The following is a 26,830-nucleotide window of genomic DNA, read 5'->3' on the forward strand; positions in this document are numbered from 1 at the left end:
ATCCACATGGTAGGATTTGTAAAGAATTTATTCATAAATCAGGGTGGAAAATAAGTATTTGGTCAATAACAAAAATACAACTCAATACTTTGTAACATAACCTTTGTTGGCAATAACAGAGGTCAAACGTTTACTATAGGTCTTTACCAGGTTTGCACACACAGTAGCTGGTATTTTGGCCCATTCCTCCATGCAGATCTTCTCGAGAGCAGTGATGTTTTGGGGCTGTCGCCGAGCAACACGGACTTTCAACTCCCGCCACAGATTTTCTATGGGGTTGAGGTCTGGAGACTGGCTAGGCCACTCCAGGACTTTCAAATGCTTCTTACGGAGCCACTCCTTTGTTGCCCGGGCGGTGTGTTTTGGATCATTGTCATGTTGGAAGATCCAGCCTCGTTTCATCTTCAAAGTTCTCACTGATGGAAGGGGGTTTTGGCTCAAAATCTCACGATACATGGCCCCATTCATTCTGTCCTTAACACGGATCAGTCGTCCTGTCCCCTTGGCAGAAAAACAGCCCCATAGCATGATGTTTCCACCCCCATGCTTCACAGTAGGTATGGTGTTCTTGGGATGCAACTCAGTATTCTTCTTCCTCCAAACACGACGAGTTGAGTTTATACCAAAAAGTTCTACTTTGGTTTCATCTGACCACATGACATTCTCCCAATCCTCTGTTGTATCATCCATGTGCTCTCTGGCAAACTTCAGACGGGCCTGGACATGCACTGGCTTCAGCAGCGGAACACGTCTGGCACTGCGGGATTTGATTCCCTGCCGTTGTAGTGTGTTACTGATGGTGACCTTTGTTACTTTGGTCCCAGCTCTCTGCAGGTCATTCACCAGGTCCCCCCGTGTGGTTCTGGGATCTTTGCTCACCGTTCTCATGATCATTTTGACCCCACGGGATGAGATCTCATCCAGTCAGCTTGAAAAAAATTGTTTTTTTTAAAATAAAAAATAACAAATAAATAAATAGTTACGGACTCTAATTGTAGCTTTCACCTTTAAACTAGCTATAGTTTATTAGCATTTTTTTCTAACTACTTCATGCTTTTCATCTTTTTTCTGTATAGATTGCAGTGTACCTTTCATTCGAGGTCAATAAAGAAATATCCAGAAAAAATCTCATCCAGTTTTAGTTTTATTTCTCTTTAGAAAAAAAAAAATCTCTTCACTTCAGTACATACACATTGCACAAGGCAGGGAGCCATTTTTTTAAACTGACTTTTTAAAAACCATTTCCCCCCCAAATCAGAGTTAAAAGCAGCAGCAGAACTGACGCTGACAACCAGCACTGGGATTCCCAAAACTTCCCAAATGCAGGCGAGCCAAGGTGAACAACCAGCACTGAAATCCAGCAGACAGAAAACAGGCAACCCTCCCCCCCACTGAGGCCACCAAAGAGCATCCAAACAAGCTTTGATTCAACAACTACATCTTTCATCGCCACCTAATGTTAAGTTGAACTTAGATTAAGAAATAACCTTGGTAAAGAAGTAAAATGGATTTGAATTCAATGGGGAAATGTATACAAACAAGTGGTAATAAATGTAAAATGTATATATATATATATTAATTCTATATCCAATTAGCAAATTTAACACAATTACATGTTAATGTCACAAAACTTAGTATCTAGTTAATCTAATCAGTCACAGCACAATTAGCCAACAGTTTTAAATTACAGCCCCAATAGAATTATTAGCAAAGGTAATAACTCTGTCTTGTCATGATGCATTTTCTGTCTGCATTGGGATTGTGAGTCGTGCTTGGGAAACCTGGCTCTGAACAGTTAAAACAACTTTATCAACGGACAGATTGCTGGTGTAGAATATATCATATTAATATTTACAAAATCTCTGTACAATCAAATACACAATATCTGCCCCGCCAGTCAAGCATTCCAGAAAACAGTTAAAAGGCTGGATGTCTTCTCGTACCAGGATGTTCGACCAGATTAACAACCTCTGAGGAAATGTTAGGAAAATGGTGTGAAAGATATTAGACAAGCAAAAGGTCAGAGGAACATGTCATCACAGTGGCTTGTATTTAATATTAGGTTTCACTAACACTACAGAGCTCCAGGACATTTAAAATACTTTTCCCCCTCAAACATCCATCCAACATGATAGACTGGATTAGAAGAACACCTGGCACCATTCAAAAATAACTGTCACACACATCTGGAAAAAAAAGAAAAGAAAAAGAGCTTCTTCTGCTGCATAATTGGGTCTGAAACATCCTGATTACGAGCATCCACCTTGATTAGTGTTAACTAAATTAGCAGGACAGAAACTTCAGGAGGAGAAACTCACTCTCTGTCAAGATTCAAACAGGATTTCTCAGAAGGAAAAGCTAACAGGGTTGCATATCTTTTAGAGTAACATCAAGTCAAATCAACTCTGGTAGGTATTGAAGAAGAGACGTGGGGATAAAGATATCAACAGACGAGATACTGCATAGCTTGTTGGTTAGATTTCACTATGATTACATAAGATTTGCAGTTCAGTGGACACTGTAAGCCAGGGGTCCCCAATCCCAGTCCACGAGGGCCAGTGTCCCTGCAGGTTTTAGATGTGTCCTTGATCCATCACAGCTGATTTACATGGATAAATTACTTTCTCAACATGTCTTCAGTTCTCCAGAGGCCTGGTAATGAACTAATCATGTGATTCAGGTGTGTTGACCCAGGGTGAGATCTAAAACCTGCAGGGACACCGGCCCTCATAGACTGAGATTGGGGACTCCTGCTGTAGGCCAAGACTCTGTACAGTACATAGAAATACATACTGGTCTGAATACAGATGGTCCCTTCCTATGGGAAATAAAACACCAAAAAAGTGTTAGTGATGTTCAAACAGCAAACTCTAAATTCAGACTGCTGTGAAAGCAGACAGAGACCCACACTGATCACTTATGATAACAGAAAAACCCACCACTTAGTAGTTCATTTCCTTAAAAGGACTTAATTCTTGTTTCACATTTTATCTACAGCATGATGCAGTTCCATAAACATTTTATCTGAAGAATTTAAAACCCAGCAAGTGTTCTCATTAGAAACAGTGAAGCTACAACAGTATGCAAGTACACCAGTTAGTTTCAACAATACTAAACGTATCTAAACTCAATATAATCCCATAATCCCACAACAGTCTATAACACCAGCTTCAAATTTCTGGAGTATGAAAATTATGTAATAGCTTGCAATTGTTAGTGGGGATATAGGGGTAAACAGTAAAATTAACAACATATCATTTATGTTCTACAGTGATTATGTATCATCTCAAAATGCTTCCCCTAACACCAAGTAAAAAGATACAACCACTGGTTTCCATAAAAAGATGTTCCCCTGTGCTGCGAAACAATGTTCTGCAGACAGTGGTGATATGTGTTCAAAAAGTAAAACTTTCAACGCTTTCCCACAGATTTCTGCACATTGACAGATTATGACGGCTGGAAGCAATTACACTGGTCTGTTGTGCCAACTGAAATCAATGGAAACATCAATAGAGAACAAAACAAAAAAAACAAAACAGGCATTTTAGACATTTTGAAATCACACACACACAAAAAGATGCCAACTCACATTATCACTTCTTACTGGCCACAAAAAATAAGGATTAAAAACAAAAGACAGTCACAACCTCTACCAAAATAAAATAAAAAACAAAGGAAACCAAAGCTAGCACTGAAGGTTAATGTTGTTTATGTACCAAGATCCACTTGGGACTGCAGGTGGACACTTTGATATTCAGACTCTGAATGGGTATTAACTGCAATGAATCTTCTGTTACAGTACAAATGAAAAGGAGAAAAAAAAAAAAGCAAGAGTAAAACTTAAAACTTGTAAAAATTAGGTGAAGTAGCAGGGAACTGAAGGACACAAACACGGTGCAACCAGGCTAACACATGTTAAAAGGCAAATGATTTGGTTTTTTAGATTAAATGAAGTGGTGGCACAAGTTATCAAACTCCAGCCTGATTTTAAAGCAGAGTGGCACCTGACAGATTGAGGTCACTAATTAACATCCAAACATCAGTTGGTACAAGGCAAAGGGGGGAAAACAGAAAAAGAAAAACACACAGAGAAGAAAGCATAGCTTGTGTCACAGTTTGCAGTGTCATCACAGCTAAAAGAAAACATCAGGAAACCTTGATCATTTTTGAGGAAGCAATTGCAAAACCTCTCTTCACAATATTATGCCTCCATTATTTCACTACACTGTTACTCAAAACACTTGCATAAGTGACGGCATTTACATTGTTCAAGCCATTACAAAGCTTATAAAGCCTGTTAACCTTTCAGCAGAAATTGAATACAAACTTTTAGTATGAATCACACTGGCTGGACTACAATGAGACAGATAACCCAAACCATTTGTCACAAAAAAAGTATAATTATCTATTTTGATTCTGTTCAATCACCAAATGGGAAACAATGATGCATTTTCAATTCACAAGAAAATCTTTTTAGATGTTATTGCACTATGGGTGTCAGTTTAAAATAAACGTTTCACAAAAAGTGGTCTATGATCCTACCCTCCTATGTGTTAAACACAAACAGATCAGCAAAGCAGCTTAAGGGTCAGGGTCAAAGTGTAGTCAGTGTGTATGTTAGATCAGCGTCCCCAACCCCCGGGCCTCGGACCGGTCTGTGAGTCGTTTGGTACCGGGCCGCGAGAGTTGAGGCTCAGGTGTGAAATGTATCGTTTTCAGGGGTTTTATCGGTTTTCAGCGTTATTTTGTTATCGTTTACTTGGTTTTCCTGGGTCTTTTCACGCGTTATGAATAAATTTTCTTTTTTTCGGTACCGGTACTGGTTTTATTTTGTTGTATTTATCCGCGACACCTTAAAGGCCGGTCCATGAAAATATTGTCGGGCATAAACCGGTCCGTGGCGCAAAAAAGGTTGGGGACCGCTGTGTTAGATGGTGAAGTGGGGACAATATTTGTCAATAAAATGTTCAGAATACTTTAGTAGGCTACATTAAGCTAGATCCTTAGGATTTTACCCTTGTAATTTTAAGTTTATATCTGTGTTATTCAGGTACTGTAGGTAAGATTTTCACAAAAATCCGCAATACTGAACACAGCTGGAGGTGTGAGTGTTGATAAAAAGTCTAATGATTGAAGGCGAATTAAGCGACGACTAACTCGAGATTGCGTAAAGCGCATAGTTCCTATTCGGGAGAGTAAAGGCAGGTAGACAGTTACGCCTAATATAAAACAGTGGACAGTATTTCCTGCTTTGCCCAGCTTTATAGCTCAGCTGCTTTTATGATAAAAAGAAAGGCTGGAAAGGTTCAGGCTAGGAAGTGAAGATGGGTGGGACATAACAGCGTAATACACTTGTGGTCTGTTTCTCGAAAAACACTATACAATTCTTATAGCAAATGGAAAACTTACTAGTAGTGGGACTCCCTACAACTGTTGTTTCTAAGCTTAGTAAATAACACAAACCTTTCCTGTGTCCATGCAAACATGCGCTCATGTTAACTAAGTTTCAGCATTCTCAAATAATCGCAGATCACGCTATGTTTCCTTTAAAAAAATGGCAATGCTAAATTATTACATATTAAAGCTCTATGTGCCATTTTCAAGTATATGATAAATATACAAGTGTGTTATTTCAGCCCCGGTTACCTCAGTGCAGAAATCTGGACTGGCTCTCGGTTCAAAGGGTCTGAGTCTCTGATCCTATGGGTATTACCCTAAGTGTTAAAAATAGACTTGTTTATAGTTCTAGTGTCAATATAGACTTAGATCAGTGCAAACAGGCAGCAATAGCATATGAAGCCCATTCTCTGTTTAAAGTCTACCACATAATTGTGGCTAATACTCACCAATTATTTCAATTTAGACAATTTGGATTTGGATATTTTCCAGGTTTTTATGGTTGTTTCACAGCAAGCATAAAGTACCTGTTTAAAATTCTTGGGAATGTTGGGCAACTCTTAAAATTCTGTAAGTGCTTGTTTTTAGAGATGAGTAATTGGGGTTTGGGGGAAAATACAATTAATGGTCCAAACCTAAAACAGCTACCAACAGTGTCGGCAGCAGAATGGTAAACAGTCTAACATGTTGGGATGACTTCTAGCTGTCTCCCCCAAACTGACACTTTACCTTTGCATCATCAGCTAACTATTTTTTATGTTGGGATTCTGAGTCTGAACATTTATTAAACTCACACTACAAATCCCCAAACAAGGCATCAGCGTGGCAGAAAAGCCAGAAAAGGATGAATGAAGCTTCCATCTTCCTGACACTGACAGAAAACAGGGAAGTTAAAGAAAAACAGAAATAAATATAAAGATCAGATCAAGTATTTCATACATCACAAACACAAGCAGCCGAGTCAGACTGGGTCCTCAACAGTAGTTCTGGCGATGCCAATCAGAACAGAACAGAACAGAAATCAATGATGCACTGCAATCTGTTGGAAGACAACGTCTTGGTCCCATCACCTAACACTAAACTCAGCAGGTTGAGTATGCATGCATGGCAATCTGGTGGTGCTAGTTTTGCTTACATATAGGCAGACAAAGGAGAGACAAACAAAAAGCAAAGGCCATATGCAGTAGAGCAAAATAAAGACCGTTTTTTGTTTGTTTGTTTTTTTGCTTCCCATTGGAGCTGAAGGAGGCAGGTAAAGTATGAATCTCAACAGGTTTTGGCTTCAGTGCACTCTGCAGAAACAGTAGAGCAATGGGCTACTTTTTGTGCAACAAACCGGCAACCACAGCTGCCCAAAGGTGATGTTTCCTTGAGTTGCTGGTGGTACAAATCCCTCATTCAGCAGTTAACTCTTCTGCAAAGGTATCCCATTTTAAAGAACTGTTGCACAAATTGTTTCCCGGCGCACTACTGTCCCCAGGATGTAATGCTACAGTAGCTATTCACACAAACACAATAACAAAATACACCAAAATACTTTTTGTCTCTGCTTCCTGACATAGGGCTGATTACACGAATCAGCAGACCCCATTAACGGAAACCATAAATAAAAGATTACAATATTAAACGTCTATGATAGGGGGATGATGGGAAATTTAAGAGATGAATATTAGAGGTCATTGTTATTTACAGGTGTTAAATTATTAAAAATGGCTTTTATCAGTTTCTGTGTTCTCTCTTAGTGTTCCTTTTGTGGCCTCGACGAATGGGACCTTTCAGCAGCTTCAAAAGTTGATGATGTCACAGCATTAAGACATCACGGCCTTCAAGGGCAGGTGACATCGTCTTGTCAAGAGTTGATGTTGTCCTGACAGAATTTCCTTCAGGGGTCCTCTGTTGTCTTGAGCAGCTCCATCAGTGCTCCCACAGCTCCAAAGTAACCCTGGAGCAAAAAGACAAGCACATAAATATATCTTATAGGCTTTTATCATGTAACCAACCAGTGGTTTGTTTCTGAGGGTAAATATAATGATTATAATTATTATAAACACATTAAGCAATCGCTTTAATTTAATAAAAGGACAGCCGTTTGCTCACCTCGTGTTCAAGGAAGAGAGCTCTTAGTTGGCCTTTGGACCAGTAGTCCATGGCATAAGCTAGCAGCTTGGTGGACACTGTGTTGATACGGAGGAAGTTCCCAACAAACACCACACGCTCAATTTTCTTATGAGAAAAAGAAGAAAAAAATAATTTTAGAGAAACTGAGACCCAACAAACAAGAGTTTAAACAAGTAATTCACAAATTGTTCTGATAATGAAGAAAGGTCATTTCTAAACGCTCCTGTCATCTTAGTAATGACTCATAAATAGCTACACATAAAAAATGTTAGGTTATGTTCTCTTTATCAAGAGTTCAGCCAATATACTTAATTTTTAGATCTAATATTTTTATAGGCTTTGAAAATCCTTTATTAGTGTGACACTAAAATTCTTACATATAACCTAACAAGGAATAATGAACTGCAGAGTTCTTATTTTTCTCCGCTCTGTCCCTGGACACGGTCACCAAAGTGATACTAAATCCCAGGTCTTTCATTTGGTGAAATAAAATATTTTAAAGGTAAATGTTTCTTATGACATTGACAGTTAATCCATGCCATGCAAATTTGATTAAAAACTGACTATAATAAAAGGCATATAATCTGCAAATATAGTAATAAAGAAAATATAAATAAAATAAAGGTTCTCTAGCACCACCACATGGTGGTGCTAGAGAACCAATAAACAAACACTGATGAAATCTGGTAGAATACCAAAGACACAAAAATCTTGAAAAACATCCTGCTGTGGTGTATGCAAGTATGTAATTCCTCCTGAAAATTTAGCAGGGTAACTTTGTGTTTGTCGATGTAGCTTAAACAGCACAATTCTTTGCCAATATAATGGTCAAATACAGGACTAAAATCCAGTTATCAAGATTTTTGTTTATGATAAAATGCGGGTCTTAATTTTATTACTAAGGCTTTCAGAAGTCATTTAAAAGAAACCCTCCATAACCCTATATATGCACGTTTTTCTTCGCTGCAGCTCTGCATGCAGTGATAGCCCTGTACAATGCTGCTTGATTGCCATGCCACAAGGCAACACTGTAAAGAAGCTCACAGCATGTAGAAATACTCCAGACTGATCCTTTACTTCAGCTTTAGCTGCTATGGTTTTGGTTTTTAAATTAATTTTACAGTTGCCTATTAAAACTAATAAATTGTTGTCACATAGTACGAGTAACCCCAATCCCAGAATTGTTTTATAGCTTACAGCTGGCTATTTACAAAATATTACAACATAAGTGTGAAATCTGGTGATTTTGTTTTTGCCAGCAAAAAACCCCCCAAAACATAAGCATGATTTAAAATATAAACAAATCCAGCAACCTTACCAAAAAAAAAAACAAAACTTAAAATTAAGGAATATATTTGGACTTCTAAAAATACAAAAACAAAAAAACTAAACAAAAAAAAAAAAGTTCCACCCCCCACCTATGGAAGCCCGTTTCCGCCACTAAAAAACAAAAAAAGCTAGTATCCATAACTCGAAATTTCGAGTTATTTTCTCGAAATTTCGAGTTATTTTCTCAAAATTTCGAGTTATTTTCTCAAAATTTCGAGTTATTTTCTCAAAATTTCGAGTTAGCTCTGCCAATCAAAAATATACGTGAATGAGGTCGCTTTCTTGTTACCCGGAAGCATATGGCGCAGTACCGCGCACTCAAAAACGGATCCCAACAAATTAAAGTATGTTTACTGATAGTAACACCATGTGATTCTGCTAATAACACAGGGATTTCATCATTTGTGAAGCCAGGCTGAAAACACTCAGCAATCTGTGCATTCACGACTGGATGTAATACCGGTAGCTTAGCTGTAGCATTTGTAGCTGAGGGCTTCAGCTTCCGGGTAACATGGAAATGACGTCATTCACGTAGATTACTGATTGGCAGCGCTAACTCGAAATTTCGAGTTGCTTTTCTCAAAATTTTGAGTTAATATGTCGAAATTTCAAGAAAATAACTCGAAATTTCGAGAAAATAACTCGAAATTTTGAGTTATGGATCCTTTTTTTTTTTTTTAGTGGCGGAAACGGGCTTCCATACCCACCACCACGGACACACACAACAACAAAGAACTTTTCTTTTCTATTGTTAAATAGCTATAGCAAGCCATAAGATGTAACTTTTGAATGTGTTTGTAAAGAACAATTAGTTGATTTTATGTTTTTGGTAATCCTGAGTAGCCAGTAAAGAGTAGTTTAGGTGTAGGAGTGTCGATGGGTGATGCAATGACTAAATTCTGGTCTGGGTGTCTGTTTCTAAGAACTCAAAGAAACTATCTTAGAGGTTTATGAAACAGTAGATAAACTCATGCAAGTATCTGTATTACATAACCTTTATATGGCTATTATGATTAGCTGGGTATAGTTGACTGATTCAGCATGTGTGTGTGTGTGTGTACCTCGTTGACTGCACACATGCGTGCTATGGATCCTATGTTATTAGTGATGGTGACCAGAGTGGCTCTGGCCAGGTCTTCCTTACTGATGCTGTCTCGCTTCTCTTTGCTCATCATGTGACCAAAACTATAAAAGAGACCATAAAAAAACCCAACATGTAAAAGACATTTTCCTCAAAGTCTGATTAACTCTTCACATTAAAAAAACCAAACAAACAAAAAATGGAAACAAAAAAAAAAGTGAACCCATAAATTATTTAAAAACCTTTTGAAGCAACTGTCACTGGGTGTTACATGTGTTTTTACAATGCTTTATGGATCAACTTTGGACCCAGAGCTGCAGGTTTACTGTATACATGGTAAATTCAGTTTAACATGAGCACAGTGTGTCTCTGTGTAAAATATTTATAACTAACTGTTCATTTATTGGTATGTTTTTGCTTTTTTTTGCAATTAAACAATGTCCACACAATTTTGGATAATTTATCCTCTTATCTCATTGTGCTAAATGAGCAATTTATGTGAGCACATAAATCAGAGCTTTTAGCTCACTCATCAAGTTCCAAGGCAATTTCATCCACTTTACACAATTAGATTATTGATTAATCAGGTGTGCATTTTAGTGAGTAAATATCAGTTTAGGTTTTCCAGCTTTTAATCAGAGACACAGATTAAGATTTACTCTAGTGTTGTATCTGCATCTACAACGTGTTTTTTCCCCATTTTATTAATCTTTTATAGTTAAAATTAGGGCTGCTCAATATAACGATATATATCGGATGACGATATAAAAACATTGCTATCGTTTGTTTTGTGGTGTCGCAAAATAAACTGTTTACGGCAATATTTTTTCATCGTTTTGTCACTGTAGTGGCTATATTAATTTCTTAAAGTTCTCTCTTTCTCCTATATTTAATATAACCACGCTACCGATGGACAAGTGCCTGTTTTTTATGCGTTGTCGTTAACAACGACGATGGTAAAACCCTCCATGTCTGCTTATTTATTTTCCACATAAACCTTTCACAATAAAGCTCAAGATCCTGTTGAGACTTTTCAAAATAAACTAAATCACGTGAAAGAGTATGCAGAGTATTTACGGATGAGAAGCAAAAAAGAGCCGTCAGGTGCTAAAAAATAAACCTTTGACTCAAACGTTAGAACAGGCTTTTCCCCGCAGCACGCCGTGTAATAAATACTCACAAAGAAAACCGCAGCCGTTACAACTTATGTCTAAAAATGTATAGTATCATGCATCGGTTAAAACATTCGACTCCAGGTACACAACGCCCAGCTTGAAACACTTCACGCAAGTCGAGCTGCCCGAGATTCACAGAATTTTCAGAAAATTTTGAATTTTTGTGATTTATATCGTTATCGGACGATAGATGTCTTATATTGGGATATGAGATTTTGGTCATATCGCACAGCCCTAGTTACAATAACCAAATAGTATTTTAACAGTAAACAATGCAGTCCACCACAGATGCAGTGCAGCCAGCTGAAATAAGCTCCTATAACATCTCCTGTGACATCTACAAAAATTACAAGTGTTACATAAACAGTGTCATGTGAAACAGCATAACATTGTGAAAACTACAGTACACTCTTATTGCTTCCACAGAAATAAAGAGCAGACAGACTCTCCTAATCAAATGCAACAGATTAATTTTTTATAAATCATCTGCAGCTGTGATCACCTATATAAAAGCAGATGGTTTGCCAGTTTGCTGTTCTGGAGTGTTCAAGTTAGTTTTAACACACTGCCACAATATTCCTAGGAGTGGACATGCTAGAAACCTAAGAGCTACATCTCAGATTTTACAGGCCTCAGTTAGCATGTTAAAATTCACTACAATAAGAAAAAGACTGAACAAGTAGGTCAAATGTGAGGACATCCGTCTAACATTTAAAACGTGGCCCCAATTTGGACATGCAACTGGACAATGATCCCAAGCAAACAGAACACCTGAGAAATAAAACAATCAAGCTGTTGCAACGGCCCAGTCAAAGTCCAGACTTGGTGGGACAGGCCTCTTAATGTCAAGCAGATAGTCAGAGATAATGCTTACTTCAAGTTAGTGCTTCTAAAGCTGGTTCTCCAAGCTACTAAATCATGAAATGAACTTAACTAAAATGTTCAGTTTCACATGAATTCACTGGTTTTCATTATCATGTCAGAAGCGAAGACACCGGACAACCAGACAAATACAAGATGTGCATCCTGGTCAAAGTTCAGTAATACAAACCAAACACAGCTCTGTTCATTGCATCACACTGTTCTATTTATTGTCTATTTTATAGTATGTATACAAACACTCCTGGGATCAGTCTGTATTTCATTGTACCGCTAAAAAACAAAAACAAGAAGCTTTAAATATAGAAAGAAAAAAAAGAGATGTTACCTGGATGCTACAGCAGAGCCCTGTAGACCAAATCGCTCGTAGTCTCCCCCATAGATATCTTTCACCAGTTTGTCCACATTTGTAGAGTCACCTTTGCTAGCCATTTCCAAAGCCTCCTCAAACGTCTCGCAGCCAGTGAGCAGACAGCAAAGCCCCAGGAATGTACCACCTCCCAGACTGAAGGGTGTAAACAACATAAATTATAGATCAAAGAAAAAGAAGGGAGAAAAATGCTACTGAAGTTTAATGAAGCAATTGAAACGGTGTGAACACTTTAACACTGACAGTACACAAAAAATGTCCATATCAACTCCAACCTTGGAACAAATGTTAAGTCCTAGGCCAACAAAATGTCTCACACATTATGCTTCAACTGTAAAATAAAGCTCATAATACAAATCTTAACACATCTATGGTTTTTATGGCTTTTGGGTGACTTGTCATTTTAGTATTCAAGATTTAGTTTACTATGTTTTTATACTTTTATGTCTTTATTTAAACTCCATATTATTCATTTTATTTTTCTTTGTATCTTTGCATATGCTAGAGAATATTTTTAAACTGGCTATATAAATACATTCGATTAAAATATGCTACAAAATAAACACCTAGTTGGTGCCAGAATAAGTGAGGAGAAACAGAGCCAACATGAGACAGCTGTTTTGAAATAAAATACTTTATACAACATTAATGTATAAAGCCTTTGTGCCTCAACTAGCCCACACTACTCACACCCACAACAAGTGAGTTCTGTTTGATCATGTTTCTCTTCCTGGAACAGTGCAATAGATTCAGATGGAGGCTGTACATGCACACATAAACACTGATGTCACGGTGAGTAGCTGCAATAAGACACACTTGCCATTTACAGAACAAGGAAGTAAAGAATGACCAGAGGTACACTGCGACAACAGCGACTGGCCATAGTTGAAAAAATTTGTTTATAAGGTCAAATATGATTTCACTGTATTACAGAATACTCAGGAGGCTGAGTAAATCCTAATATCATCAAAGGAAAAACTCTTTGTACAACTCATAATGGGTAGAAGTAACTTCAATTTCTTACAAATATTTACAGTTCATTCTATGATCATATCTAGTTCTACAACTTTGTAAGTACTAAGGTACACAAGGTGATAATGAATATGACTGTCGCAACTAAAGCAACTGAGTCTGGCATATCTGCCAGATCTACTAAAGCCATAAAAGTGCCACCTTCACCTTTTGCACATACTCTTGAAAAATACTTCTCATGCAGAACTTCATGTTCAAAGAACACGGATGTAGGGCTTAAGAGGAGTTCACCACAACAACAAACAGCTGTAATCCTTCTGTTGTTTATTAGGTTGGAAATCACTTGGTTGAAACAGCACCTATTTTCTATCACTGGCACTTTTTCTTCCATAAATTTTGCTTCAAACAATGAGTTTATTTCACAGCCGGGTTATAGAAACATTTTTTTAACAAGTTTGTTAATGTGAAGAATAATGTGTATATTCTATTATTGAGTGAAAAATAAAAATAAACACTTGTCTATAGTTTATAGTTTAGTTATAGTTTATCTATATATATAATTTTTTACTTTTCTTAAATTATTATTGGAGCTGAACTCCAATATAGTTTCTCTGTACTTAATTAATACTTCTGTTAATAACTTATTGGTATTGTCTTCTACTGACATGGACTGTTCTACACACCATCACTTGCCTGTGACAGTAGCCACACTGCATCATTAATCTCTTGATCAGTTTTTTTTAATTATCTTAAAACTTATCTAATTTGAATTTTCAAAAATTATATTCTTATTATTATATTCTTCCACTCTGCTTATAAATATTCTGTGTGCACCATTAAAGAGGTTCCCATTCTCCTCACCTGGTACCAGTCACCCGTTTGTAGTTGTTCTCTGAGGACACAGCCAGTATGGAGACTCCTGAGCCAATGTTGACCAGCAACATAGGAAAGGGGTTGTCCAAAGTGCAGGGCTTCTTCACACAGCTCTGGGTGTCTGATGGGTTCTGGAAGTAGTAGCACTCAGGGTGTCCGTTGAAGCCTACCCGATCGACAAACAGCAGACCACGAATCAAGCAGTCTAGCTCGTCCAGCTTAAGCAGCTCCAGGTCAGCCATCTGCTCACAAATGTAGGAGGTTTAAAACATTGATAAGGCACTACTTTATCTGCTAAATTGTTCCTGATTATTTAAAGTAAAACATTCCTTGAAACCCTTGATTTGTCAGTTGTATAGTATTAAAATGACTTTCAAAACCTCACTGAAAATGGTCTTTAAAAATTAAAAAGTTCCTTATCCAAATGCAGACTAGACTATCAACATTCCTATAAAAGTATACAATGTGGATTACTGTAAATTGGCATGATGGTAACGGCGTAAAAATTAAGAAGAAAACTGGTTGCTTGTAGAAAATAGTAGAGCCCAAGAACTATGGGCTATGACTTTTAGAGATAAAGAAAAAAAACATGAGTGTAGACGTGAGACATTAAAATATTTTAAAACACATTGGGGTTGAATTGATGACATTTAGCACAGTTTGTGCAGTGTCAGAGATTTCACTGATCCTGCTGAAGTGCAGACATGGTCAATGAACCTAGGTAAAAAGGTACTGTGAGGGAAGGCAAGAATTTCTGATGAAATTACATTGAAACACGATTCTGTAAACAAATGACCTAGATTTTTTGCACTTTTTGTCCCATTTATTCATCTATTAACCATTTTCTTGATTGTTTATCTAGAGTTTGAATTAACATATCAAAAATGGGCACCAAAGACAAAAAAAAAAAAAAAAGGCCCCTTCTGAAACCCTATATGCCACAAACTGATATTGACCTCCCTAGAAATGTAAATTCCCTTTGCTTGTTCTGTACAGGTGGTTTACTCCTGTGTATTTCCAGCTACTTTTTCACTGCAACTTTTGAATGGATCAGTGAGAGACTAAAAGTCACCTCAATATAAGAAATAATCAAAACCTCAATAAAAGTAGTCACGACTACCAGCAAACTCCTGGAGAGAGACTGCTGAAACTATCAGAATGGACAAAGATGTAGAAAAATGGCATGCATTTTCAATTTCTCTTTGCTATTTGGGCTGATTGGGACCTGATGAATGTAAAAACAAAGAATTACCTGATTTTTTCTTTTTAACCTGATTTTTGTTTCTAAGAAAAATGAGATCCACATAAGAGGGCATTCGTTTTAAATTTTGATAGAACAGTGGCAGTATAATGTCCTCGTAAGTGGATATCAGGCCCTTGTAGAGCAAAATTTAGTATTTTGGTCTTGACAACCAAAAACGTGACGTCCACATATGTGGACGCCAGGTCCTAGGAGGTTAAAAAAAAAAACAAATACTGTAAAATACTAGGACATGACCAAAATGTAATTAACACTTATTGCACCACGCAAAGTATGAATCCTTGCAATAGTGCTGGTTGCTTGCATTGGTTACGTCGTGGGCTGTATAAAGAGTCACTGCACAAAACTCTAAATCTGCCGTTATTTGCAAAGGTTAACCACCGTGAATTAATCTGCATATTTGAATTGACACAGATTTTCAGACATGAAGGATTTGTGTCTCCTCCCAATCTTGCACTGGGGAACTTTAACATGTTAGGCGAATGTGGTAACCACTACACCACATATCTATTTTCAATCAACTAAGTATTTGATTAATCAACTATTCACTGTAATTATGTCACAATGTTTAATCAGTACCACTGATACTGAGATGTTATCTCTGTATATACTGCACACTCACCATTCTGAACTCATTCTCAAACTTGTAAGCCCCGCCTCCAGTGGCACAGAGTGTTGTGTGCAAGCTAGAGAAGTTCTTATCCCGTCCCATCTGAATAAAGCGGGGCATGGCCTGTGTTGGGAAGCGAATGAAGTGCAGGTTTCCTGTCCTGCCGCACATGGTCAGATTCCTCAGCTCCAGGTGAACGTCACGGACACCTGTTTTACCTGAATAAGGAAAGAATAATTTTACCATATGGCATTGCCTCCTGATTTGTGTTATGCTTTTAATTTCGTTTGAACACTCAAGTGACCCAAAAGCTGAATTTGAAGCTGATAACAAAATTCATCTCATAAACTGTAAAACTGTAAAATATATCAGTGAGAGATACCTATATCCATCTGCATTAGGGCTGCCACAAACGATTATTTTGATAGTCGACTAGTCACCGATTATTTTTGCGATTAGTCGACTAATCAGATCATCATCCATTGGACGTAAAACTACAGCTTATTGCACCAGCAGCATCTGCTCTTATATAACTATCATTAGCTTACAGCTTTAAGTGTTTAAGGTCTGTGCTAACTAAAAATAAAGACAAGATAGTTTATTAAATTTTAATGAAATTTGCAGATTGTTTTGGTGAAGTTTAATAAACTCCTTGCTATCTAAAATATAACAGGACACTGGAGTATATTCTGGAGCATCTCACACTTCTGATAATCAGTTGTCTGCTTGACGTTTATTCAGCTGTGTAAAAACTAGAACTTTAATCTCAGACAAACTGATTTACTCAGGAACAAATAAAATACTAAAAAAAAAGCCAAACAATAACATTTTAAGTTATCTAAGTGACTCATATATATTTAACCTGAGTAGCGAAAGACGGCGGTGGGTTTGAAAACGATTTGCGGGGAGTCCGGTGTTCTCACGGCGCTAGTGACCGCTGGGCCGCGCTATGAATTCTGGGACACAGCTGCTTCTTCTTCTTCGGGGTTTAACGGTAGCTGACATCCTTGTACATGCAATGCTGCCATCTTCTGTTTCAGTCCGTTATTACACTCTTAAATCCTGCCACTTATTCCTGCGTCTTTTGTGATCTTACAAAGCTTCAAACGACGCGTCGACTATTAAATCAGTCGTCGACGATTTTGATAGTCGACGTAATCGTGACTAGTCGACAAATCGTGGCAGCCCTAATCTGCATGTGTAAATAGTCATACCATAGGCAACGTTTGAGGTGAGGTAGCGGCGGATTGACTTGAGGTTTTCCACTTCCTCCTGTTCTTCCTCTGCAGTTATATCGACTGGCTCAAAGTACACCAACTTGACCAAAGTTCCACCAATGTCCATACCAAACCAGGGGAAGGCTGGAGAAGGTAATGGAAAAACAAGTAAACTGTTACTTTAAAAAGGAAAACAAGACATGCAGACATTTTTGCATAACATATTGAATTCTGGTTGTTATGCTAATAAAAAATAAATACAGGCCTATTTCCTTTGCAAATGATAAGGACATACCCCTGAACCATGATGTGCTCTAGACCAAAGTTGCATGAAATAAGCACCAGAGACTCAGAGTAATAATCCTTAATAGAAATCTATGGAAGAACTCAATAACGGCAAGGCATTTATCCCCCAATCCCTTTGCCAAAAGCCAATTAAAAGCTAAAGCAGGAAACATATGAGCCAACTGTGTTGCTGCACAGATACATGAATCATAACACACTTTCAACTGTGATGTGACAGGCACATCTGCTCATTATTATCCAAGTCTATGGATATCATAATAAAGGAATGAATAAAGGAAATGAAGCAAATTCCAGTAATTCAATCAATGGAGTTTATTACTTTTTTTTTTTTTTCTTTTTTAAATGACATCAGAAACAGCAGTATGCGACATTACGTGATGGCAGAGCTTCAGTTCATCCTTTGTCATTTTTTTTTTGGAGTTTATTACTAATGTCTCCCCGTTCATTTAGATAGGAGTTGCAAAATAACTGCCCAAAGGCAGTTACGATGTACAAATTGCCAAGACAGTAATCTTGCTTCCAGGATGGTTTTAGTAGGAACTAGAGATGGCACGATACCACTTTTTTATGTCCGATACCGATACCGATATCATAAATTTGGATATCTGCCGATACCGATATGAATCCGATATAGTGTTTTTTAATCAACAAAACTGTTTTTTAAATATCTTGCTGCATTTTGTATAAGTTCATACTCAAGTTTAAAACAACAACTACACTAAAGCTATTCTGTTATACCTGTATGCAAAAAAAAATATTTCATAGTTCAGCAATACTGATCAATCTAATAAACTTAAACCTACACCATCCTCCCTATTCTGGTATTTTAAAGAGTACTTAGCATATATATTAAGCAACCTAACTAATAGGGTTCCAACTCCCAGCAACAATAAAAATAAATAAATAAAAAATAGGGAACCACCCCTCACGCTCCACCTCATGATGCTTAATCGACGTAATCAACCTTAATTTGATGCAGTGTGAAAAAAAAATGCACAGAAATCAATTATTTTTCAAGAAATATTAAATAGATTCAACATCTTTCTTCAACAAAATTGCAGACTGCACAGATGGTACCTTCCCAAAGGAAAAAGTACTATAGCTTACTAGGGTATATATATTAGACTTAATAGTTACTATATACAGTAATTGACTTCTATTCATTTAACATCAAATTAAAACTTTGGGTGTCAGATAATTATTCATTAAAAGCTAGACATTTTAAATGAGAATAAGAAAGAAAAGTATGTCTTTGTGCCCCCTTTTCCCTGTTCATGCCCTATCGGCCCCCCTGGCTAAACTTTGCTAGATCCGCCCCTGCACAGTTACCAGCGTCAGCTACGTAGAAAAAGATCCTGGAGTAGAAAGTAATATTAAATACATTCTAACAATAGCTGATCAAGCTTAAACGTGCTGCTGTTGTTCAGCCGCTGGTTTCCTCTTTCTGGTGCAAAGTGGGCCAAAAGCAAACTAGAGTCACGGACTCGCGACAGAAAAGCCGATCAGCTGATCGTTAAGCAGTTTCATGATTGAAGTAGCAGCAAGAAGAGGCAGTCGTTTGTTAAGCTTAACGCAGGAATGCTTTACAAACATTCAGAGATGGACTTAAACACTTGCTTTACTTCTCTCGGGATAACTTTATCGGAGATGAAATGCCGGGTTGCTAGCGAAGCTCCACATGCTATCCAGACCACCGACAGGTCCCGCATGCCACAGCCGCTCTATCACGTGATGCATACTGCTCCAACGTGCTAACGTTCTGAGGTGAGTTACGGGGTGTTGCAAGTTTTGTGAGGTGCTTTCGTGATATTTAATGGATCGGATTACATTTTTTATTTTTCTCCGATATCCGATCCAGTAATTTAGGTCAGTATCGGACCGATACCGATACGTAATATCGGATCGGTCCATCTCTAGTAGGAACACTGTACATCGAATGCTGCAAAAAAACAACAACACTCGAGCAAGGGGAAACAATCTGGACTTGATATTTTCGGGTAGAACACTGAGTTCAGCACAAAAAAATGAAAATCTTCCAGCACCACTGGCTAGGAAAAAAAGCTACCACAGCACAACAAGATTGCCATAGAAACAGTTACCACTCCCCATCATCTCCTGTTCGCTCGGTATCTCATACACTGTTCAGCCTCCTATTTTCTCTTTCCCTTAGCTTCTCCTCTCCTCTCCACCTCTCAGCCTTTATCACAGTCTCATACACACCATCCATCTTCCTTTCTCGACCTTTCCCACTTCCTCCCCTCCTCCATCTCCATCAGCATTCTCTCATTTGGAGTTTCTTGCCTTTCACCACACATTTTTCCCTTTTGTCCTTTCAGCTTTTTATTTTAGTGAACACCATCTTCTTCCAGCTTCATTCTCTTCCACTCCTCCTTATAGCTTTCCCTTGTATCTCATCTGTCAGTCACTTTAATTAAATTAACATTTACATGGCCAGGATGACATAAGTGATACTGCAGGATGTTTTTAATTCACCACAAAGCAACGGATATTTGCCTCCAAAAACAATACATCAAATTGTATTCTTATTGATTTTTCTCAAGACATACAAAATGTATTTCTATTTTTAGAAGCTAACTGCATTGGCACTTCAGCAAAGAGAAAAGTTCTGGTTGAAATTTTGGTAAGAATGGTTTGATAACAAAATGAGGTTACACAGAGCTAAATGAGAGGAAAAACACTCGGCATACCTCAAGTTTAGTTTTAAGGTTTTGCTGCGCTGTAGAGAGGCAAGACAAATATGAAAAGGAAGGTTTCGCACATGACATTTAATACTGGCTGTATCATTTAGTGTGTAGTTGGGTACAATGGAAACCATGTGCTAGTGTTCAAGACAACCATGCTCACTTAAACTGTGTTGCTGTGGAAGGCAGCATTGAACAAAAGAATGTGTTGAAGCCAACCATTTAGTACATAACTGGTAAACAGCACACTGAGACAATATATAATGTCTTTCACATGTAAACAAAATCCTACAGAAACACAGATGATAAACAAATGAAGCATGCTTCTATAACCCCTCGGCTGATCAGTTTATTATGGGACCCAAACACTGACACTTGTGATGTGTCCTTACTTTATACATCAGCTTGATTTCCATTCTGAGCAATATATATTTCCCTGTAAATATAGAATAAGCAATTCAAGACTCCAGGCGTATAAACTTGGATTTGGTTCACTGAATACTGTTAGATGCTAAGAACACATTTTATTTTAAACCTTCAATGAGAGTAAATGTTGATCAGTAAGCTTCTCTACTGAAGCAGCTACCTCTGAATAGAAGTTCAGCATATGATTCTGATTCTGATTCTGATTAATCACTTAACTGTAAAAAGAGTGTGTCCCTGCAGTCATCAGTTTCCTATCAATTTCAAAAACTCTCAATAATAACACAAAGAATAAATAGTAAATACAACATTCATAAATAATTCATTAATTAACTGTTTCAAATCCAAGTAAATCAGACTTAGAACATTGATATATTTGACTCTTTACCTTCATGACAGTAGTAGTTAAACACTGAACTAATTTACCACCATTTGGACTTAAAAAGGTCAGCACGTGACTGTTCACTGCCCTCTCTGCGCCTTTACTGTGGCCCTTGCATGATGATCAAAGTGACTATTTCACAACTGACCAGTGAAGGGAACAGACTGAATGTCTGGCTTACTGAGGCAAAGACCACTTTCAGCTAAGCTGAGGATTCCACTTCAGAGGATGATCACTTGTAAACACATACTTTATGATTTGTTAGCAATTAGTGTTAGCAACACAAGCATATGCACATGTGACCCTTGATCTAATGTTTATGGTAAATTATGTCAAACTGACATACTATACAGACAAAAGTATTGGGCCAAATATCTTAATCTTTGAATTCCGGTGTTTTAAATCCACAGGTTTTATACACAGGTGTATAAAATTAGGCACCTAACAACGTAGTCTGCCTTTAAAAATGTTTGAGAAAGAATGTGTCGTTCTAAAGAGCTCACTGAATTCGAGTGTGGTACTGTAACAGGATGCCAAGATTGCAAAAACTAAGTTTGCTGCATGTCCTCCCTTGTAAAAATTCCACAATCAACTGTAAGTGGTATTATTGCAAAGTGCTAGGGTTTAGGAACCACAGCAACTCAGCCACAAAATGGCAGACCATAAAGACTTACAGAACAGGGTTGCTGTGAGCTGAGGATCTTAGTGTGTAAAAGTCACGAGTGCTCTGCTGACTCAATAACTACAGGGTTCCAAACCACCCTCTCAGAGTAAACATCAGCACAAAAACTGTGCACCAAGACTTCGTGGAATGGTTTTGGCCAAGCAGATCCTGTAGGGGGATGTGTCCTTATACGATACTGTTTACGGTTTGTCAGAAAAGTGAATGCGCAACAGTAACTTCAGTATTAATCTCTTTAGTATAACATCTCACTTTTGATGAAACTACGTCACAGTCTCCACTTTTACACCTACTAAAATCTACTTTCTTTTGAACACATAAAGGATAGGCTTTGTAAATGATATACCACTAATATTGCTTTTAATGTCAGCAAACTGTCATAACCAAAGGTTACTCAGGTTTCACATTATTTTTAATATCTATAAAATGATTTGCACAGAACAATGTAAACTCGTGCAATACTTTTACACCTTTGTCTATTGAAAACTGAGCTAACTAATAGGAACCAAAACCAACTCTATGACTTTTAGCCCTGTTAAGGTTATCTGTTGATAACCCAACGCTACACCTGCTCCAACTCCACTACAGTGGCTAATGCCTTTCAGTCACCCACCACATTGTCTAGTGCACTTTTTTGCCACTGTGCCCTCTTACCCAGTGACCTTCTCTCATGTCTGTAAATAAGAACTGACAGACATTGATTTTCCAATGCCTGCTGTGGAAATCTCACCTGCTAGATTTTTAACTCAAACATCCCTCTTGTTGAGTGTGACACTAATGATTCTTAGATTCATTACTATCATTTTATCCTGCCAAACAAAGAGAATTTTTTTTCCTTTTTCTGGTTTTTTAATAAAGGAAATACATGCTTATAATAGAGACAGCAGCTCTCACCACTGAGATCAAGATTAATGGTTTAAAAGAGAAAGTAAAATTGCACAAGTATTATGGATTGTTACTAGCATTTCTGCCTTCCACCTTCAAAGAAATGAACCCACTCTGACAAAATGAAAGGCAACACTGCAAGCAAAAGGAACAAAAGCCAGCCAGCCAGGGTAGATGACAGGGTCTGTCTCAAGTGACAGTCATGTTTTTCTCCATAATCCCAGCCAAAAAACAAACTCACAAGCAGTACATGACATTATTCAAATTCAGAATTTAAATTTATACAAACAAACATATTTATTTAACATTACACTGTAAAAATCATGAATTCCTCCCTGAGATAAACATAAATAATCTAAGGATTTTAATTTTATCAATTTTGAGCTGCTTGGAGACTCTAACTATGTTAACATCACTGCTGTGACTTTTTAATGATCTGTGTGAAAACTACAAACTTCTTGTTTCCCTTTTTAGGGTTTTATGTTGTCATTGTGGAAATTCTTTAAACTACATTTAAGCCACAATAATAATGTTAGTAAGGAAGATGTCAGTTATGGTTCAGATGGTACAGCAGAGTGTCCACTAATTGCAAGCTTGGTGTTTCAAGCTCCAGCCCCTTCTGCTGATGTCATATGTCCGGAACCTGAAGCACTGAAATTGCTTGGCCCATTACATGGGCAGCCAAGTATCAGGCACAGCGCCTGCAACACTGGTGTTTGCCTTGAACAAGAGGCAAAAATCACAAATACATTGTAAGAGAAAACTGTAACCCTGTTTTGAAGCCTGTTGGCGATAATGTACAAAATGTAATGCCAAAATGCAATAATTGAAAATGACTTTGTCATTAAGACAAGATATTAAATGTTGAAAATGAGAAGTTGTGGCTTCCATTTGATTGATACTGCATTGCATTTATTTAACAAAACTAACTATTTGGGAACTGATTTGACCAATTTTTTTTCTTAATAAAGGATATGAGCTGCTCAGCAGTTCAGTTATACTTTTTATTTTGTAATGCTTTCAATAAGTGACAGGTCTACATTTCCAGTCGCAGTCTTTTATGAAAGATCCATGCTGTTGTATTACATGGAGAATTTAGTGTGGCATTATTCTTCTAAATAAGCCCTTTCTTGAAGAAGACACTGTTCCATAAAATATTTACATATTGTTCAGCATTAATGAAGCCTTCACAAATGTGCAAATTATCCGTACTATATGACGCCTCATTCAGTCAGAAGTACTAGCTTTTCAACTTCAAGCTGATCACAAGTAGGAAAGGTCCCTCTACCCCTGGCCCAAAAAACACAGCATCCATGATTTTTTTTTTTAAAAAGCAAAAAATAAATAAATCCCTTTTTAATTTGACAGACCACCCGGACAGTTTCCATACCACCTCAGTCTATCATAAATGTACTCAATCTTAGAGAGGATAAAAATTAAAAAATTAAGCTTTACAGTTCTTCTGAGGTTGTGTCTAAAAGTGGGCTTTTAGGGCTTAGTGGACAGGGGAAAACGAGGAAAGAGCAACAAAGGGACCTCTTTGGATTTCAATGAGGGATGCTACATTTTATTCAACAAGGCCACTACATCAATGGGAAACAGAACTAATAGAGCACAGGTAGTCATCAATCACCATCAATTTTGTGTGTGGAAATCAGAGGCTAAAAAGACTGTAAATCCAAAGTTTGGGGACAATAGATAGCAGAGATTAAAGTTGTTAGTAAATGCATTAAGGTTTGTAAAGCCCCTCTTGTTTTACCATTTCTCTTTGTTACTTTTGTGTTCTTTCAGTAACCTTTTGCACTGCCTATTTGACTTGGACTTCTTAAAAGAAGAGACCTGGTATGTCTTCAGGAACTTTGTAACTAAATAAAGCATAAATAAAAAATAAAGAATATCAAAGAGATATGAAGTTAACTAAACGCAAAAAATACTGTTTATACAAATGCTCCCTTCTGCCAGCTTGGCACAATAGGTCAAGACAGACTACCACCAACTTTTTCTAACATGTTAACATTGGCTGTGTTGGGACAAAGTTTCCACTTCATGAAAAATGCATTTCCTGACTGATATGTCACCGTTTTGTCCTGAGGGTGTCTTTATCTCCAACTTGCGAGGATGCTTTCCTGGGAGAGATGTTATTAGCAAATAGGGCTGGGCCATATCATACCTTTCACGGTAATACCGGTATAATGTTGGGCAACGATAAGAAAATGAAATCCCGCGATAGAATATGGGTAAAACGCGCATGCACAGTGCCTTTGTTTTCATACGCACATGGCGGAAAAAGCATGGCGGTGACCGAGAATGAGAAGGGCGAAAGCGGAACGTTGAATGAAACACACGAATCAGAATTGGTTTGTAAAAATGCTGCAACTTCAGTGGTGTGGCACTGGTTTGGCTTTCGTCCGTCAGATACACAACAAAGCACTATTTTTGGTAGAGCATGCTAGCGGGCCGTCGTTATTGCCGTGTTTTTTGGAAAATACGGCACACTTAAAATCAATCCTTTGATTTTTTCTGAAACTCGACAGAGCCCCTTATAATCCGGTGTGCCTTATGTATGAATTCTGGTTGTGTTTACTGACCTCGAAACGATTTTATGTGGTACACGGCACTCAAAAATCTGTCAAATATTTTAGTACGACTTTGCTAAGCTACGAACCCGCACCACTTGATGGATTGTCGGAGCATTACGGCTACCGTAGGCAGGCCAATTTCCACTGGAAATGCCTTTTGGTTAAACTTTCAGCAAGGAATTTGCATTTGCACTGTTAAATTTTTATATAACTTTAATGCACATAAAAAACAGCTGCTTGTTTAAGTTGTGGAGTTGTAAAGTATTTTGTCTAGTGTCAATTATATAATCAGTTATATAGTTATCGCAAATTTTCAAATGTATATCGTGATAAATATTTTTGGTCATATCGCCCTGCTCTATTAGCAAATATGAATATATAGCCTAGTCATTTGAGAACTTTTTTTGTTATTGTTGAATTTCATGGACATGCCTGTGATAGACTGGCAGTCTGTCCAGGTTGTACCCTGCCCCCTCACACTATGATAGATGAGATAGGCTCCAGCACCACCAGAACCCTGAATTTGATAAGTTGAAGAAAATGGATGGTTGAGTGGATGGATTTCATTACATACTGAAACTTGATTCACTGCAAGGCAAATAGGAAAACTACTGTTAGCTGTTTCCATCACTCTTTTACTATTATGTAGAAAGTTATTTAAGGTAGCGCTGGGCGATATGACCCAAAATTCATATCTCGATATTTTTTAGCTGGATGGCGATATAAGATATATATCTCGATATTTTTTTTTAAGCCATAAAGTAAGAACAAAAAGAGAGTTCTTAGTCAAAGCTGTGTCCCAGATGTCACACAGGCACTTTTATTAACATACAGCACAGATGTGCATGAAAAATTACTCAAAATTAAATTATGAGCATTCATTAAATAATAATGCTCCATAAATAAAAGAAAACAAGGTTGTTTTTGTGCTAAACAAAGAGCTCACAATTGTGCAGTCAAAATGTAAACTAAAAGACGCTGAGCGTAATAACAAAGACAGACAGATTTCACAGCTGCTCTGTTCCCAAGTTTTACTGTGTGACTGATAGCCTGGAGTTTGAAATCCGCTTCATAACCACGTCTCTTACAGGTGCCATTTATGGTCCTTATACACACACAATACGGTAATATTACGTTGATGCACAGTACGTATCACTCCGCGAAGCTCCTCGGTAGCCGTAATGCGCCGACAATCTATCAAGCGGTGCAGCTCCGTAGCTTACCAAAGTCGTACTCAAACATTTTTGACAGATTGCTGAGCGCCGTGTACCACATAAAATCGGTTCGCGGCCATCAAGCACAACCAGAATTCATACATAAGGCGCACTATCAACTTTTGAGAGAATGAAAGGATTTTAGGGTTAGCGCTGTTAGCGCGGTTAGCTCGTTAGCATGTTTAGCTCGTTAGCACGTTGACGCCGTCCAGCCCCACGCATGGGGCGATGCGCAGTAACTCGTTAACGGAGATTTGCCGTGTCCGTCTTGTCGCTGCCTGCACGTGAAGCGATGGGGGAGGAGGGGGAGTTGTCTTCAGTGAAGGTGAGGCGGAGTAACGTTGCGTAGAGACAAAAGTGGACGAAAGAGAGGCA

At 37.7% G+C, this 26,830-nt stretch overlaps 1 protein-coding gene across 2 annotated transcripts in view; it reads right to left on the minus strand.

Annotated features, from left to right (window-relative positions):
• Positions 1-1,101: 1,101 nt before the first annotated feature.
• The window catches only part of pank1a (pantothenate kinase 1a), a 31,491-nt gene continuing 5,762 nt past the window's right edge, over positions 1,102-26,830 (minus strand). For both annotated transcript variants that reach the window (XM_080868530.1, XM_080868531.1), the window contains exons 2-8: positions 17,280-17,426; positions 16,078-16,283; positions 14,183-14,436; positions 12,308-12,484; positions 9,906-10,029; positions 7,495-7,620; positions 1,102-7,339 (exon numbers count right to left, since the gene is read on the minus strand). In XM_080868530.1, coding sequence (XP_080724656.1) covers positions 7,280-7,339; positions 7,495-7,620; positions 9,906-10,029; positions 12,308-12,484; positions 14,183-14,436; positions 16,078-16,283; positions 17,280-17,426 — 1,094 coding nt within the window. In that variant the 3' untranslated portion in view covers positions 1,102-7,279. The remainder of the gene's footprint in view (positions 7,340-7,494; positions 7,621-9,905; positions 10,030-12,307; positions 12,485-14,182; positions 14,437-16,077; positions 16,284-17,279; positions 17,427-26,830) is intronic.

Source organism: Rhamphochromis sp. 'chilingali' (assembly GCF_963969265.1).
Source record: "Rhamphochromis sp. 'chilingali' genome assembly, chromosome: 20".
Lineage (NCBI taxonomy): Eukaryota > Metazoa > Chordata > Actinopteri > Cichliformes > Cichlidae > Rhamphochromis > Rhamphochromis sp. 'chilingali'.